This window comes from Ambystoma mexicanum, chromosome 4p (assembly GCF_040938575.1).
Source record: "Ambystoma mexicanum isolate Mex_15411 chromosome 4p, UKY_AmexF1_1, whole genome shotgun sequence".
Lineage (NCBI taxonomy): Eukaryota > Metazoa > Chordata > Amphibia > Caudata > Ambystomatidae > Ambystoma > Ambystoma mexicanum.
This window is the reverse complement of record NC_090927.1, coordinates 693,131,711-693,148,152: the sequence shown is the minus strand read 5'-3', so window position 1 is coordinate 693,148,152 and position 16,442 is coordinate 693,131,711. Positions and strand designations below refer to the sequence as shown.

The following is a 16,442-nucleotide window of genomic DNA, read 5'->3' as shown; positions in this document are numbered from 1 at the left end:
CACAGAGTAACAGGGAGCGAACATGGAAGTGAAAGGCAAATATAATAACAATGAGGAGAAAGAAATAAGCGGTCCTACTATGTCTTGTAGCTTTCAGAACCTGCAAGTGCAGAGAGAGAAGGGACGAGGGAGGGGGTAAGTGCTAGCGGTTTCACGGATGAAAGTGCTAGGGAGTACGTTTGCGTGCAGCTGTTAAGTGTCTGGCAGTGATCACTTGGTAAGATTGGTCAACAGCCAGTACAATAAGTGCAGCCCTGTGAGACAGGTCTGTAAAACAGGCCAGTGGGCCCCAAAAAGCAAGTGCTGGGAGTGTGTAGAGGCTGAAGGCAATTGAGGGGGAAGGCTAAGACCCAGAAGGGCACATAAGGGCCCTGGTCACCAATCTCATCCACTGAGGGGTTTAGCAAGGGAGGGGAGGGGGTAGGAGGTGAAAAGGAAAGTCTTGAGGAGCTTCCAGAATTTGAGGAGATCTGGCTCAAGACGTAGAGGAAGGGGGAGGCTGTTCCAGAGGAGTGAGCCAGCGGAGGAAAGAGATCAGCGCCAGCTTGCTGTTTAGAGCTCACTAAAAAGAGAGTTAAAATGGCTTACTTCAGTGCTCAAAATATTCAAAGGTCAAAAATTCGAATTTGTAAACATTTGCAAATTTGTAATTTTTAGCCTCATTAGCAGTTTACTGCCTCGGAATGAAGGCATTTGAAAACTGTTTACTGCTTGTTTTCCAAGGCAATGCAGCTTTGGAAATGTGTGTTTCATCCAAATTATTCAAGCAAGCATTAAAACTCGGTGGCAATTTCAGGCCAAAAGACTAGAATTGCAGCACTACTCATTCAATCTGCTTGCTTTTCATACCCATGCAGGTCAAGATCTTGTGGGCCAGCAGTCCTTCAGGCTCTTCGCTTTTGTTGTTCACAATGGAGTAGCCGTCGGTGAAATCTCAGGGACCCCTGCCAGGCTGCTGAAACAGCAGTTTCTTAAAGGCTAAATTCTACCCCTGTTTCCCTGTTAGCCAATCACATTCTAACAGATGTCATTCAGAAGACAATATTATTATCTGTCAGTTACGTAGGAGAACTGCCATGTTTGAACAAGAGGGGGCCCTTGGCCAAATGATAAAGACGTCAGTGCTTCATCTTTATCTTGTTGTAAAAAATAGAGTATATATTTTTGAATTATTGTGCTCTTCTACTGTTTTAATAATAGTGCTAGCAAGTAGCTGTACGCAATGCAATAACAATACTGATAAAGTGACCACGTGCTTGTTAAAGCAAAACAAGATTATTTTGAAAAACAATGTAGCAAGCAGGACAAGGTTAGAAGATAGACTTACTTCTTAGGTAATTTCTTATCTTGTGTTTTCTGCATAGCAATAAATAAATGGATTTTCTAAACTCACCACGGTTAATTGGTTTCCAGGAAGCACATTAACCCGATAATGCATTCTGAAATGTTCTGTATATTTCCAATTGTGCTTGACAAGGGAAGGCTGGCAAAGTCAATAGTTGGAATGTACATGTACGTATCTCTGTTAAAAAGTTTACAAGAATGTTTCAAATGTGGCTACAGGCTAATGTAGCCTGGCTTGGAGTTCAGAGCTGTTCATATCATAGACAAATAGTGCAATTTATGGCATGTCCACAGCACCTCTAGAGGGTGCATAGTCCATCACAACTTGAGCAACTCAAAATCTATAATCAGCAACTGCTGGATGCTTTCCGGAGTTGGCAGGGCTATCGGCTTTCCCTTCCTCCTCTTTCTCCTTCTTCTCCACCTCTCTTTCTCTTGCTCTCTCCCAATGGGTATCAGAACCCTTGCTTCAGGAAATCTAAAAGCTCTTGCTTTTGAAAGCAAGAGAATGTTGCACTGGTAGAGAAGGGATCATGATTCTATTTGAAGTTATTTGCCGTCCCTAAAAAGGTTTGGATGGTTCTAGATCGTTTTCTTTCAATATTTTCTTACGCCAAAATAAAATCACGTTGATAGCTGCTGCCTTAGAATGGATTTCCTTGCATTCGGTCAACTGTCTGGCAGCTGTGAACCAATTTGGAGCCCTCACCCTAGTTACCTTTGATTCCCCTTTGGAAACACCTACTTTAGATACAATTTTCTGCCGTTCGGCCTCATCTCTGCACCCAGAGCTTTTGACAAAGCTGATGGCATCCCCCTTCAGCTGACAGAGATACACCCGTGCCTATAGTTAGACAATCGGCTGATCAGGATGGATCCACCAGGTCAGTCACTGTGCATTCTCCAATATCACATGGACCTCTTGTTCTGCTTGGGGTTTTCAGTCAATGCCAAAAGGTCTACTCTTATTAAAATGCAGAGGCTGTAATGTATTGGAGATATGAGACTCGCAGGCAGGGAGAGTGTTCCTAACACAGGAGTGGGTGGCCAAGGTTCTAGCCACAGTTCACCTCTTCCTATCCCACAACCAGGAATCAACGTGGTGATTCCACTGCCTCTTGAGACTCATGGCATTTTGCTTGCTGGCAGTGCCCATGGAAATGCTGCATTTGCCAAACCACACCAAAGGCCATGTACTGAGCCCTTAGATTTTCCCAGTTGCTCATAACAATGGTAACATACAAGAGGAAAACATCTTCTTCAAATGTGTCAGTATAGGGAGGGAACTATATATCGCTGCTGACTAGTTGTTCTATGGATAAACTAACTTATCCTAATGTGTGTGAGAAATATCCTTCTATCAACATGTCTTTTACAGAAACTGTTAGAAGGGTTATAGCTTTCCCTAAATTACAGTGGTTTGTCGCCTATCTAATGAAAGTGAAAGTGAAGAAAAGCCACTAAAGATAGCTAAAACTGTGCAACTTAAAAAAAAAAGATTTCGATAGGACCCAAGGACTACAACCAAAATGTCTGACTCCTGTTAAAAAAAAAAAAAGGAAATAGGCCTCCTTTTCTTTGTTCTGCCCTTTTCCCATTCTTCATGAACATTATTATTTCACTAGCAATTTTGATATCGGGGCATCTATCATTAGAGATGTCCCTGAATACTTTGGCAGACCGGTTTCTGTGATTTATTGTTGCATTGCATTCCTCAGGATCTTGAACACAATTTCTAGTGTTGTATATAACATTTCCTAGGTCAGATAGCAGGTAACCCTTCATTCCTATGGGATTGTCGTTTTTGTAATGGATTCTAATGCAGAAGAAGCAGCTCCTGCATCAGAGGCCATTTTGACTGTTGGGGATTTTCTTTTTCTTTTTTTAACAAGTCATCTGGTGATGGCTCTAGAAGACTATTTGTAGTATCATAGTTTTTTCTGCTTACAGAGCGAATGTAGAATGTTGGTGTGTGTGCTGTAAGCTTTGTGCTGATGGGAACTATGGATCATCAATGGCTTTGCTATGAAGGAGTCTCCTACCAATGCCTTCTTACCTGTTACTTCTACTTCCAATAAAGACTTCCTTTGCTCTACTCTGGAGTATGGCCTGGTCCCTGAGCTGCCTCACTTACTTAACTCCATGGAGGATACGCCACCATTCAACAGTGGTTGACAGGGTTTCCTTGGAGTTATTCCTGACTCTCACAATAGCGACGTGACTGAACAGTCAGGCTTCAATCTCTGAAGGGGAGAAGGGTTGTTATTTAAGTGCAGCTCACAGACGACAGCACCACAATAAAGGAAGGTGCACACAATTTATAACTGGAAATGTGCTCTTTATATAAAGTTGTGCATCAAAAAGAAACTACACATGCATGTTAGTATTTGAAAAATTGAAAGTAGCATCCTGGCCGTCATTCAGTCTGATTGGTTCTTTGGAGGGCCATCCTGATATGTCTTGCAAATTATCAACACTCTCGACTTCAGTGGCCTCTGCCTGGTTTATTTTGCTTGTGTCCTGCTTATTGCATTTTTCTGATGCCGCATCAGCAGAATCTCGTCTGCCTCCAGTCTGTCCATTCCTCATGCAGCCTCTCCTGTCTGATGGCCTAGCTCTTTGTTTCTATGACCCTGCTCTGCATCCACCTCCTGCATTTCCTCGTTTTCGTCCCTTTGTGTCCGTTGTCGCTTTCAGCTGTTCATCCTTCCCTAAACTCAGCACTATCGGCCTGCTTCCCTCCCCCTTTACAAATGTTTATCCCAGTAGCCTCTGCTGTATACTGGGTGTTTGCCTATTTGACCTTAAACAGGTGACCTAATGTCCAAGTGGGTTGAATTGTGCATGGGTGATTTGGCCTTCGGAGCAATTTGGTCGCATATATTGCAAAATATCAACCCTGGAGAGCAGGGGTTGTGGTGGTGCCCCCACTCTCCCTATGGTTGGTATTTTGCAATTTTGGGGGCCAGGGGCTGCCCCCGCTTCCTTAAAATTGGAGGCGGAGGAAACAAAACACCAAAAAATGAACGCATGTGCGTTTAAATTGGGCCCTGATCAAATAACTTTCAGTCAGTTTTCCGCGATCAAAAGAAATTTGAACAAACATACCCAAACCGTATGCGGCAGTGGCGCCCCCAGACTTTGTACATAGGGGTGGCTCGCTAGAAATCTTGGGGTGGCACACCAAAACAAACAAATGGGCGGATCGGTGCCTGTGGGGGCAGGGATAGCGTTTTTATAAGGTGGCCGTGGCCCCCCTTCGCCGCCCATGCATTTTGTTTTTGCTTTGTCTCAATAGAGGATTGCTCGCATTATTATGTTAAGCTTTGATATTCGTAAAGTGCACATGTTCATAGAGTGGCAGCAGCTTGGTGTGAAGTACAATTAATGATATATGTATTTGATTAAGCAGTCCGCAAAATAAATGCTTTAAGCTTTTTGTCAAATAAGTGCATGAGGTAATCTTGGGTCAGGAGGGAGTGTATTCCATTTTTTCACGGAAGTAGGAGAAACCGGGGCATACAATGCATTCACATCTAAAAAGTGGCGGACAAGTTGATGACTACCTACTGACAGACAAGCTGTAGTCTAGGTACCACAGGATTATAATGCTGGCATTGTGGACAGCTTTTCATTTTAAGTGGTGTTTTTGTGTCATTCCTATTTCTAGCAATATATTAATTTGAATTTAAGTCAAAAATAAAGCATCGATTTTAGCAGAGAAGGATTGGAACAGGTACGATAAAAGTAAGAAGTAGTTTTTACAGCCGAAGCACACACCTGCACCCCGTGTTCTGCTTTCCCCAGCTCCCCAATCACTTAAGCAATAGTTTCCGCAGCCCTCTGCACAATACTGGCTAAGAGATTGAAAGCCTGACTTATGGACCCAAGTGAAAAGAGTACCAATAATGCAGGTTAAGGGTTCTTGACAACTGTTATTACCCAGGGGTACGGGCAATATTTTTAATAGCTCTCGCGTGCTAGTGGGAGTGAGTGAAATGCTAACCAAAAGTAAAGCAAACAAATAAAAACAGAAGGAAACTTCATCATGGCCTGCAAGATTCTCGGTGGCCTGCAGCGCTGCAGCGTTAGTCCCTTTTTCACTGTTCATGCTGCAAGAACGGTGGCAAAGAGAGGCCGGAATAGAGAGTGGTAGAGCATTTGGGGAGTAGGATGGTGTCATATAGGATCCAACAGAGGGCAGACAAGGTGGCTACAGGCAAGGGGGGACTGAGGAAGGGAGAGTGGTGTGACGAATTGCAGGGTTTCATCACTTCTTCCAAAAGGGGAGCCCTTCCTTGTGAGGCTAGGGAGGTGAGCCTGCTACGCAACATCCCCCCTAGGGGTAGCAGTAATCATGACCTCACAGGGAGAGAGTCCCCTCTCAGGGATAAAGACTCCTGCTCCATCAAGGAACTGCTTAAGAACATCTCTTGTATCCCACCAATACCATCTACACTTCAGAGCAACCTGTTGGATCAAGCTAATGTTTGTTATTGTACTATTATCCCCAACATCCAGTTTGAAAAGAAGTGTATCACACATATTGAGACAAGGAAGAGAGGTGAGCGAGTAATAAGGATCTGTCCATGTTTGACACATAATCAGACTGTGACGAAGAAGAATGGGCGAGCAGTAGAGATTGATTTTAGGTTGGATCTCCCACCTTGGGCAGCTCCCTTGGGGTTATGTTATGTGATCTCTATTTGTAGAGCACACTATCACCTGGAGGCATCATGGCACTGAACAAAAGAGACACCCACTTATAAGATGAAAAAAGGAAACTAAAACAGTATTGTTTTAGTTGGCGACGGAACAGAAGATGATCATCAATAGCACGGATGGAGTGCGGGAGCCTGTTCCATAGAACCGCAAAAGACACCAAAAGGGTGTAACCGCCAATCCTCACCAGCCGAAATGTAGGGACCTGGATCAGGAAATCAGAGGCAGAGCTCAAGAAGGTGTGTAGCGACTAACCCGGTGCTGCAGAAATTCAGCACCAATATGATAGAATGCCCTTTGGAAAATTCAGAGTGACTTGATTTGGATTTGGCGATTGACAGGAAGCTAATGAAGGTGTAGCAAAGTGGGGAAAATATGGTCCGGCATAGAGACACCATAGGCTACTCTGGCCGCAGTATTTTGACATATCTGAAGCTGGTGGAGTTTGTATATGCAGGCTGTGCAAGGAAAAGAGAGTTACAGTAGTCTAGGGAACGAAAACAGAGGCCACCACCACAGGACGGGGCAAGAAAGGAAAACCCTTGCTAAGGATTTTAAGCTTAAAATAGCCTCCCTGGTAGACAGAGCTCCCCTGGGCATCCTAGAAAGGGTGGCCGAGATCTTAACTCCCAGTCCCTGATGACAGTAACAGGCTTAGGAAGCGGACCAAGAGAAGATGGTGGTGCCGACTATTGCACAAACCTTAACTTCTAATCAAACTGAAGACACATTAGGTCTGATGAATAAGGTTATCCACTCTGTCAAGCTAATTTGTAATATTAATCTAGCCAGGGACTTCTCATGGTAAAACGCTTGGCCTGAATTGGCCACAGAGATAAGTGCTTTCTGGGTGATTGCATATCTATCACCTTTAAAGCATTCTTCCGTTGTGTCTGTTTTTCTCTGGATAGGCTGGCATCGCCACATTGCTCATTCAGAGTTATTTCTTTCCCATTGGACTTCTTTTCTAAGCCTGGCCCAATCTCAATGCACCAAAATAAGTATGCCGATCCTTTTGTTAGGAAGCAGGTGGGTGCAAATGGTTCTTTGAGAATAGATTTAGTTGTTTTGCTAGGGGTATATAAGAACATACCACTTAGAAATAGGTTCTCATTTCTTGACTCCTTGCATAGAATTGATTGACGTATTTAGGGGAGCTTTTCATGAAAGCCCTAAAATTCAGATCACTATTTGACTTTCTTAAATGTTCCTGTCTCAGCAAATAGTCTTGGGCATAGTCTGTGAATCCTGGTTGAAATGATTTGTGAACGGATTCTCTAAACTTGACCACTCGCGAAGCAATAAGTGAATCCCACCCATAAAAATCTGTGTAGGGAACATTGTGGGTTTAAAATCCAAACTTGTTGATGCTAGCTGGGTATCCTTTATTATGGATTTTGAAATCCTTCTTTTCCAAGAGACTTGGGCAATGGATCCGATTAGTTTACAGGGTATGTACTCTTCATAGCAGCAACACAAAGGATTTGTAAGGGCCGCCCGTCTAGCTGCCTTGCAAGGTATATTTCTGTCAAACTGGCTGGAGATACCAAAATCCAATGAGAATATGCAATTCCTCATGTTTAAAAGCAGGAAGATTAGTTACTTGGGACTGATCCATTTTTATAATGAAATTGGAAAGAGCTTGCTTTGTCTGCTGGCATTCCTGAAGGAAATTATGACTGGGCACTCTGTTGGTAATCGCAAGGCCTTCTCTGTCCTAGTTGGTGGAGATTTTAATATGAAACTTGGGATGGGTAGGAGCTATTTACTTGCATTGATAAAGACGCTGCTTTCTCTATTAGCAAACTGTTGCTGGCAGACACGGTTACTTCGGATAAAGTGCTTCATTTATGGGAGATATTGGTGGAATCAGGTTTTAGAGCTGTAAATGGCTGCCTAAATTCTAGGCCGGACTGTAACTTTACTTTTGATAATGGTTGTTCCAAAGTATTATTGACTTACTGTTGGCTCCTATGAGGTGGTGGGGCTGAATTATGAGCATTGAAGTCCTAGTGAGGGCGGAAAGTGATCATAATCTTCCTTCTTTAACATAGGCTCTGAATCAGAGTATGCTCAAAAATTCCTATGGAGAATCTCTGCCAATGGTTAGAGGCCCCAGAGATAAATTGCTTAGATGGAACCCCAGAAATAGCAGCTCCATTAACCCTAAGGGTGTGGCTGCTACAATGTCTGAGCGTATGGCCTGTCTGACATAGGGGTTACATCCGTCAGAAACCTTGATTGCTTTTGAGGTTCTTATTAAGGCCTGCAAAAAACAATTTTAGGAGGAAGTTACCAGCCAGACGTGGGAATTATTTGCTATCTCACTCATAGCTGTCGAAACAGTGCAAGGCAAAAAAAAACAATCCTTATGAAAGGCTTTATTCAACTTAGTCGTCGTGCATTTAAAAGGGCCCTGTTGCGAAGGACTACGGAATTAGCCACTAAACATTGGGAAGGTCTGTGTGATGCAGCAGATAGATCTGACACAAAACTGTTTTGGCAGATTGTGGCAAGGAATAGCAACTGCTTAGACACACGATCAGCGTTGGTGCCTGAAGTCTATATTTCAGAGGAGGCTTGGGTCAGACACTTTAAGGCTCTGTATGACTCAAGTGGTCTTCCCATAGACCAGGACCAATTATCATGCTATCACGAAGAGAGGGACACTTTCCACTTAATGATGCTGCAAGAAATAGAGACTGTTCTAAACCTCCGGTATTTTGCTCCCCGACAGATTTATGGTGTCCGTTTTAAGGACAGATTTTTAACACAGTTGCTTCCACTAATCTCTCCCATCTTCATATTGCCAAGTCACTTTATTAAGCAGAACCTCCAAGATGTTTGCAAGTGTTCTTCTGAATGATTCGAAGGAATGGGTCTCATCGAATAATGTTATGTCGCACACCAAGCTTGCGTTGAGGGCTCGCACTATTCATCAGTGCCTCAATTTGTATCTAATCTTGACAAAATATGTTTTGGTATTGAATTCTCGTGTCCATGTGGCATTCATGGACCTCCGTTTCACTTTTAACGATGTGGGTGCGTTTTGGCCCCGCTTCTTTTTAACCTTTATCTAAAATCCCTAGCTTCATATTTAGAGTCTACTCATACTGATGTCCCTCGTTGTGGGGCAAGGAGACTGCATGCTCTTAGCTGTGCTGATGATGCTGTTCTCCTTGCAAGAACTCCAAGAACCTTTCAAATCCTGCTGGAGGAAAATTCCTCTTATGAAGTCCAGGCATCTAAAGGTAAATTTGGTGAAATGCATTGGGATGCGCATCTCGCGATCTGCTGTCAGGTTTCCGTCCATGGTCAGCAGCTCTCTCGCTGCTCGGAGCAATGTGATTACTGCGCTCAGTTTACTGCGCCGGCTGAAAATGCTGAATTTTCTTTTTTGACACCATTTTTGACCCCCTTGCAACCTCCCATACTCTCTCCAACATTAATTATTTACTGTACCCCATCCCTCATGAATGCTGAGAAACGGGGGCACCAACATTTTCCCCAGCGCAGTAAACTCAGCGCAGTAATTGTATGATCCCTCGCTGCTTGACCTTTGATTACTTGGGCTTGAAACTGAACAGCGGATTGACTTGGACTGACCACATTGGAAAGCACACTGTAAAGATGCAGAAAATTGTAAGGAGTATTTTTAGATTTACAAGGACCCTGAAACATAACTCAGTCTAACACATTGTAAAGATTTACAGCAGCAAAGCGATTCTGGCAGGGTGTTACAGATGTGACATTTGGGGCTACAGCAAGCTAAATGGATGCGAATGGACCTGCCTGCGACTGCAGTTTACCTAGTCCACATTGAAACTTCAGCTATCTACCGGACTGAAACTATCTTCTTGAGACAACTTCAAGTGTAGTAGGATCTGTGGAACCTTGATTTCTAACTAAGGATTTGGTAAGTAACATAATCTCCCTGGTTGGCTATCATAAGGTTGGGTAGCTTGCACATAAAAAGCTCGCATTAAACAAACTATTTATGACTTCCTATTTCGAAAATCCCAAACACCATTGGGAACATCTCTAAGATCGAGCTTAACTGTAGAAGGCCCTGCAAGCTATCTTCTGAATGTTCATATATATCAGCACAGGTACTTTCTTGCCAAGGCCAGATTCAATCTGTTACCGGTTAGGGCAATTTCATATAAATGAACAAAGAATTCTGTTGAGGGTACAAATAAATGCTTTTCTGTTGAGCCTTTGATCCATCTGGCGTTATTCTGCCCCTTCATCAGTGATATAAGGAAATCACAGTTGCTAGACTTTCTCCAAAGCAGTGGCCCGAGGCACTGCTTACCAGCAATGACGTTTCTGTTGTCACCAAATGTGATAGATTTTGCCCTGGCAAACCTCTTAAAGAAAGTCTGGACAAGAAGAGGGCTTTTTAGGGGGCAGGGCGTGAGCCTTGCAACAAATGTTTTAATTGTTTTTATGAATCGTATTTAAATTATGTAATCTTTGCTGATATGGTGGCGTCTAATGGATTTATTTTATTGTTCTGACTGATGTTTCGCATGTTTTATGAATTAATGTTCCGAAATAAACACGTGATGATGAATTTTGAATTCCGATCACATTGAAATCGCCATAATATATTCTCGTATGTTTTACGAGCATGTATGATCATCTTTTGTTGGTTCTGAAAGATTTACCCTTTTGATTGTCCTTTAGATTTAACATGTAATTTAGAGATGAATAACACACACTGTGATGTTGCTTACATTTTGAACTGAAAAGAATACTATGCTTAGCCATTCCGTCTTCGTACATTATAGGGTGATATGATGCGTTTAAATTTCAATGTCATTTCTTTTCAGGCGACTTTCTTGGGAAATGTTCAACATCTAAATATTCGAGATGTATTTAGCTCACAAAATATGACCTACATCCAAATTGAAAAAGAAATGAATGAACTAAAGGTAACATCTGCCTGACTTTATCCATATTCTATTGAATCATTTTAATCTGTAATTTATTTCTAAACTCTGCAAGTCTATACGATACAATAAGGATGTTAAACTGGGCCAAATGTCCTTATTTTCGGCTCTAGATGTCACATTGTTACTTACATGTAACAAGAAAAAAATTCCTTTCTTATGCATTTTCTGTTCCAATTCAGTTATTATGAGATAGAGACATGTATTACTGTATACTTAATTAGTGCCTTGATATGTTTCAATAGAGAATTGCTGGAAAATATTTATTTGCAAGCAAACTACAAAGGCAGTTTTAAAAGTGAATTTTTAAACTGCTAAAAAAATGTATTTGCAACAAATGGCAAGATGGAAATGTTTGTTTATTTGCATGACATAGAATCTATATTCTGTGCGTCTGTAACTAAATCTGTATCCAAGGAGAAGTACACCAGGTAGAGAAATGAGGTAATGATGCGACCATATGTTGTAATGATCTCTCTCCTACTGTACATGAAAGAATAAAGCAACCCTTGGGGTCCCATTTCAGGAAATCCAACTTTTGGCCTCATTCCTCTTTTTGGATATTTGCAATATCCTTTTAATATATTTCGGAGAGCTGTTGGTATCTCTCACTTCTGAGTGAATAGCCTCTTCTTCTCCGATCTTGACCTCCTACTGGAAATGCAGACGTTGCTGTCAGCATAATGGGTGACCTCAACATCCCCATTATGGCCAAGACTCCCATCTCCAACTTGAGTCCACTCTCCAACAACTCTCTAGTCAACTTACATAACCTTCCAATCCACTTCCAAGAAAACCCTGATGACAAACTTGATGGTCCATTAACTTGAGCAGGCCAAAGTCTTACTCCAAGTTCTCTCTTCACTACTTGCTCACGCTATTGAACTCTCCTTCAAAACCTTTAATTCTGCAATGTCTACCCCTTTTAACTATCCCTATCCTGCTCGCTCCTTTGCCCTACCCAGAGCCCCAACAATAGATCTACACAGTTGCCCAATTGCTGAGGACATCCATACGGCATTGCCCATTACCACTGGCACAAAATATGGATCCCACTCTGCTAACTGCCTACAAGACTGTTTACTGACCCTCACCACTGCTCTCGGTGCAGCTAGATCCGCCTACTATACTAACCTCATCACTTCTCTATATTCAAAACCTTGCAAGCTACTTTTGACAATCCAGGCCATACCATTCTGCCCCCCTAAAACCATTCCATATCCTGCCCCCTCTCTGTTGATGTGTTTGCCTCTTGCTTCTCCAAAATCACTAAACGTCATGACACCCTCTCTAGCCTTGTCTCTTCTTTTAACTTTACCCCTCCCTCCCATGCTCTCCTTTCTAGCCTTCTCACCACCCCCAAACCTCACCCTAGAAAATTCTACCAATCCTTTGTTCTGCACCACACATTATTCAGGAACTCACACCTGTCAACATTGTTCACTTTTGCTCTCAATTCAACCTCTTTCTCTCTGCTGGCATCTTCCCTGACCGCTATAAAATAGTATCAGTCTTGCATCTTCTATAGAAACCCAATGCCATTTCCAACAACATTTCGAACGGCCCCCATTCCACAGACATGTCTCTCTCTGTTACCCTTGGAAGTTATTTTTCCATGACTCTAATGCCAAGCCCACTCAACCATCTCCTATCTCCTGCACCCTGGCGTTAGGGAGAATTCTCATAAATGTGCTAATTCCCTTCACCTTAGAGACCCCCAGCAACTTTGCTGGATTTTGAAGACTCGATTTTTTAACCTGGAGTGTGAGCCATTTTTCCCACTCTCTCATGTATTTTGTTGTGTGTTTTACTCGTGTTCTTTGATTATGGGTTTAGATAACTCCATAGGCATCATCTTTTCCTGTGTGTCACACAGCACCCTCAGTGCAGTGACACAGGGAAGCCTTTTTAGGCTATCCCAAGGTTTAAATACCTTCCTTTTCTGGGATAAACTACTTTTTCCTTGAGAAAGTAAAGTTAAATTGACTTTACTAGTCTTTTTAACTTCCTAGACCCAGCACACACTATCTTCTAATAGAGTACTGGAGGGGTTACCTAGTATCCCCTATGTCTAGAAACTCATGTAGCAGTCCCCTGCTACCCTTTTCTCTCGAAATGGCTGGTGGCAGTGGTTTTACAATGAACTACCATGATTTTTGCAGACCGTGAACAACGGTAGCGTTAAATCGCGGGAGCCATGTTTTTTATGATGGCGTCTGAGCCCCTTCTGTAAAAACAGGTCCCGGTCTTCTTTTTTCGACGTTTCTTTTTGGAAAGGTCCTTCTAGAGTGTGTCTCTGCGCGCCAAACTAGGTTTGGTCCCTTTGTTTCTACGCCTTTGGCGGCCTTCAGGACTGAAGACCGCCTCTGGCGCCTGAGTGTCTGGGGATGGGCAGGAAGTGAGGGAGGTGCCCGAAACTCCCTGTGCTTAGTCTCCTAGGAGAACCAAATGCACTGGCATGATTGGCTGGCTGACTGTCTGGCAAGGACAGCCATCCTGCTGGGTGAGTGGCAGCTAGGCTGGAATGAATGGGAGAAAACCATTTAAAATGCGAGTCTCTTCGCTTGGAAGGCAGAGTCGACCACTGGAACGAAAGAACCAAAGACGAGCTGGAAGAGGACGACTGCTGCAACTACTGGACCGTTGGTTTGCCCGGTGGAGCCCTGCTGCAGGTCCGATTAACCAAGTTCATCTCGACAGAGAAGCCCTTCAAGGACGACGACTTCCTTTAAGTTGGTAGGACCAATCAACTCGTAAACCACCTGGAAACCATTCTTGGACCTGGTTGTATTTTCCTCAGAGTACTGCAGGAAACCGAATAACCGGGGAGAAGGACACCAGCTTGTGTGCTTTAAGACAGCTACTGAACTCAAAGAATTGCCAGTTTGCCAGCTTTGTGACCAGTCCCTCTGCAGTGCAGGAGTCCCGCAATGTCCTCACTCTTGTCCCCATGACTGAGGCTCAGGAAAAGTGACACCTGCAGGAACAGAAGTCTTCAGCTGCATCTTTTTTTTCAAAATAAGGTACTGTGAAAACCCGACCGAGAGAATTTACCTCTCACTGCGAAAGTTTGTGAAACTTTGGCAAATTGCAGGCCTAGTCAGCTTGTGACCCGACATATGAACCTTTCTTCCGAGAACTACTTCTGAGAACCGTGGCAAAGACTTTTCCGTTTAAATACCAGGACCGTTTTTACTTATACAAGACTCTAGACCATTGACTTTGGCCTACCTATTGCATTGAATCAACTTCTCTGGTGAACTCAAACTATTTACACTGTTTAAAAGTAACTGTAATATTAATTTTATTAACGTATGCCTTTTTGCTCCTACTTCAAATGCTCTGAATGCCATATTGCTCCTCCTTCAAATAAATGTTTCAGAATCGGTTAGTGTAAGGTATTGTAGTATATTTTTGGTGTGATATTGATTGCCTCCTTTTAGTGAATGTTTTCTAACTGACTGTGTAATGCATTAAGACGTGTTTTACCAAGAAACCTTGAGTGTAAGTGTCTATCTGAATACTTGGGATTGTAGACCTCTGTGTAAAATCATTACAAGCCCTCTCGAGATAAGCCTGGCTGCACAGTTCGCTATCAAAAACGGTGTGGTACAGATTTATACCAAAGGTTGGTTTTGCTTACACCTGTAGTCCTAGTTGTGTGTAGTGGTCCCAAAGGGTACTGCATACAAACATTGCCTAACACCTGACATTCTCACCAACTCACCAATGGCTTTCAAAATTGGGGTTCTCTTAATCATTGTCACTGACTCTGCTGCAGGATTCAACCTCCTACCTTTAAAAACATGTTCCCAACTCTCCTGCACCACTCGTCTAAACCCCTAATTTCTACTGCATTGGTCAGGCAAACTAGACTACTGTGCAAGCCTTCTTTCGGACTTTCCCTCTAACCATTTACTCTCCTCACAAAAGTTTGAAAAGTTTCAATACACACCCTATTTAACAATCTGAGATTGTTTCACACCTCTTCACACCATCACCAAGCTGGTTTGCTCTCCATGCAAATCTTTTCTATTTTCAATCTCCTGCTTCTCATCTTTCCACCTGCCCATGATCTGGCCCTCCTATCTTGCTGACTGCATTTGACTATGCACTGCACCTCAAACTGTCCACATCTGTAAAACTGGCATTGTCTAGAGGGGATTGTAAACCCTCCCAACCGGGGGTTGGAGACCTACCAGGGAGGAATCCAGAGCAGGTCCTAACCCTGAGATGGACAGTGACAGCAGAGAGCGCCACCATTCCTGCGCCACAGAGATTTCTGTGCACACCACTATGCACTCCAGCCTTGCCTAATGTACCAGATACTTGCCGTGATTTTCTCTTGATCTTAGACCTTCAGTAACCGAAGTACAGCCACAACCAGAAGACAAATCAGGGACCACCATTTATCACTATGGGATCACCCGATAAGAGAGCAAGTACCACTGAAGGGAGAAGAACCCAATGTGGTGCTGGCTGATTATTCCAGAAACACCAGTACAGCCCAACAGAGAGTGAGAAACTAGGTCCCTACAAGAATCAGAGTCAGTGGCATAGCACAGTATTTCGGGGGGCCCCCCTTCAAGCTGTGCAAAGGGCCCCTCACCCCAGCTCGGCAACAAATCACAGGTCACACCACACTCTGGGCTGGCCTAGACTACCAGGCTTGCACAATACACACAATCATGTGTCTAGTCTTGCCGCACACTGCACTAGGTGAAAAATATAAAAGTTTTCTGATGCTCATTTTCTGAGAAAAATTGTCAAAAAAGCCAGTGTGTTTGCAATTGTTTTGTAGGGTAACACCACTCCATGCAAGTCACCAACAGTGCACAGGAACATGAATGCTTTAATTTAATGCTTTTCTATCACAAACACCATGCCACAATGAAAACATGTCAATGCCACAGTAAGAAATGGCTAGACTTGCTGCACCAAACTGCCTGTCTAGCCACTAAAAACACATACCAGGCCTGCTTAGCCTGGACATGGATGATGCTATGATTTAACACACAACTCCCTCCCCACCAAACCACCCCACATTCTCTCGGACTCCCACCCTGTACCCCAACCCCCCAAATCGGCTCCCCTTCCCAGAATTACCGCCACATCCCTCTTCCTTGTCCCAGTGCTTACTTATGAAGCACCATGCCTCATAGGTAAGCACTGGGACAAGGAAGAGTGGGACTAGGAGTATTGAAGATTACAGGGTAACGTCCATGTCCCTCTTCCTCATCCCAGTACTTGTGTATGAGGCAAAGTGAAGGTGCTGTCTAGTTTTTCATGAGTGGTGTTCAAAGCTGACATTCTCCAGTCGAATGGGCGAAATGAAAGAACTAATAAAGTTGTAAGCCTTGCAGGCACCTGTCTGACATCCGCAGGCAGATGGTCTAGTGGAGAGGTTTAACTAGACCGGAA

The 16,442-nt window shown here is 43.3% G+C and overlaps 1 protein-coding gene across 1 annotated transcript in view; it reads left to right on the top strand.

The window, feature by feature from the left end:
• Window positions 1-16,442, top strand: part of LOC138453423 (CD109 antigen-like) — a 1,481,241-nt gene that overhangs the window by 497,016 nt on the left and 967,783 nt on the right. Inside the window, exon 12 of the mRNA XM_069606256.1 lies at window positions 10,902-11,003. Coding sequence (XP_069462357.1) covers window positions 10,902-11,003 — 102 coding nt within the window. The remainder of the gene's footprint in view (window positions 1-10,901; window positions 11,004-16,442) is intronic.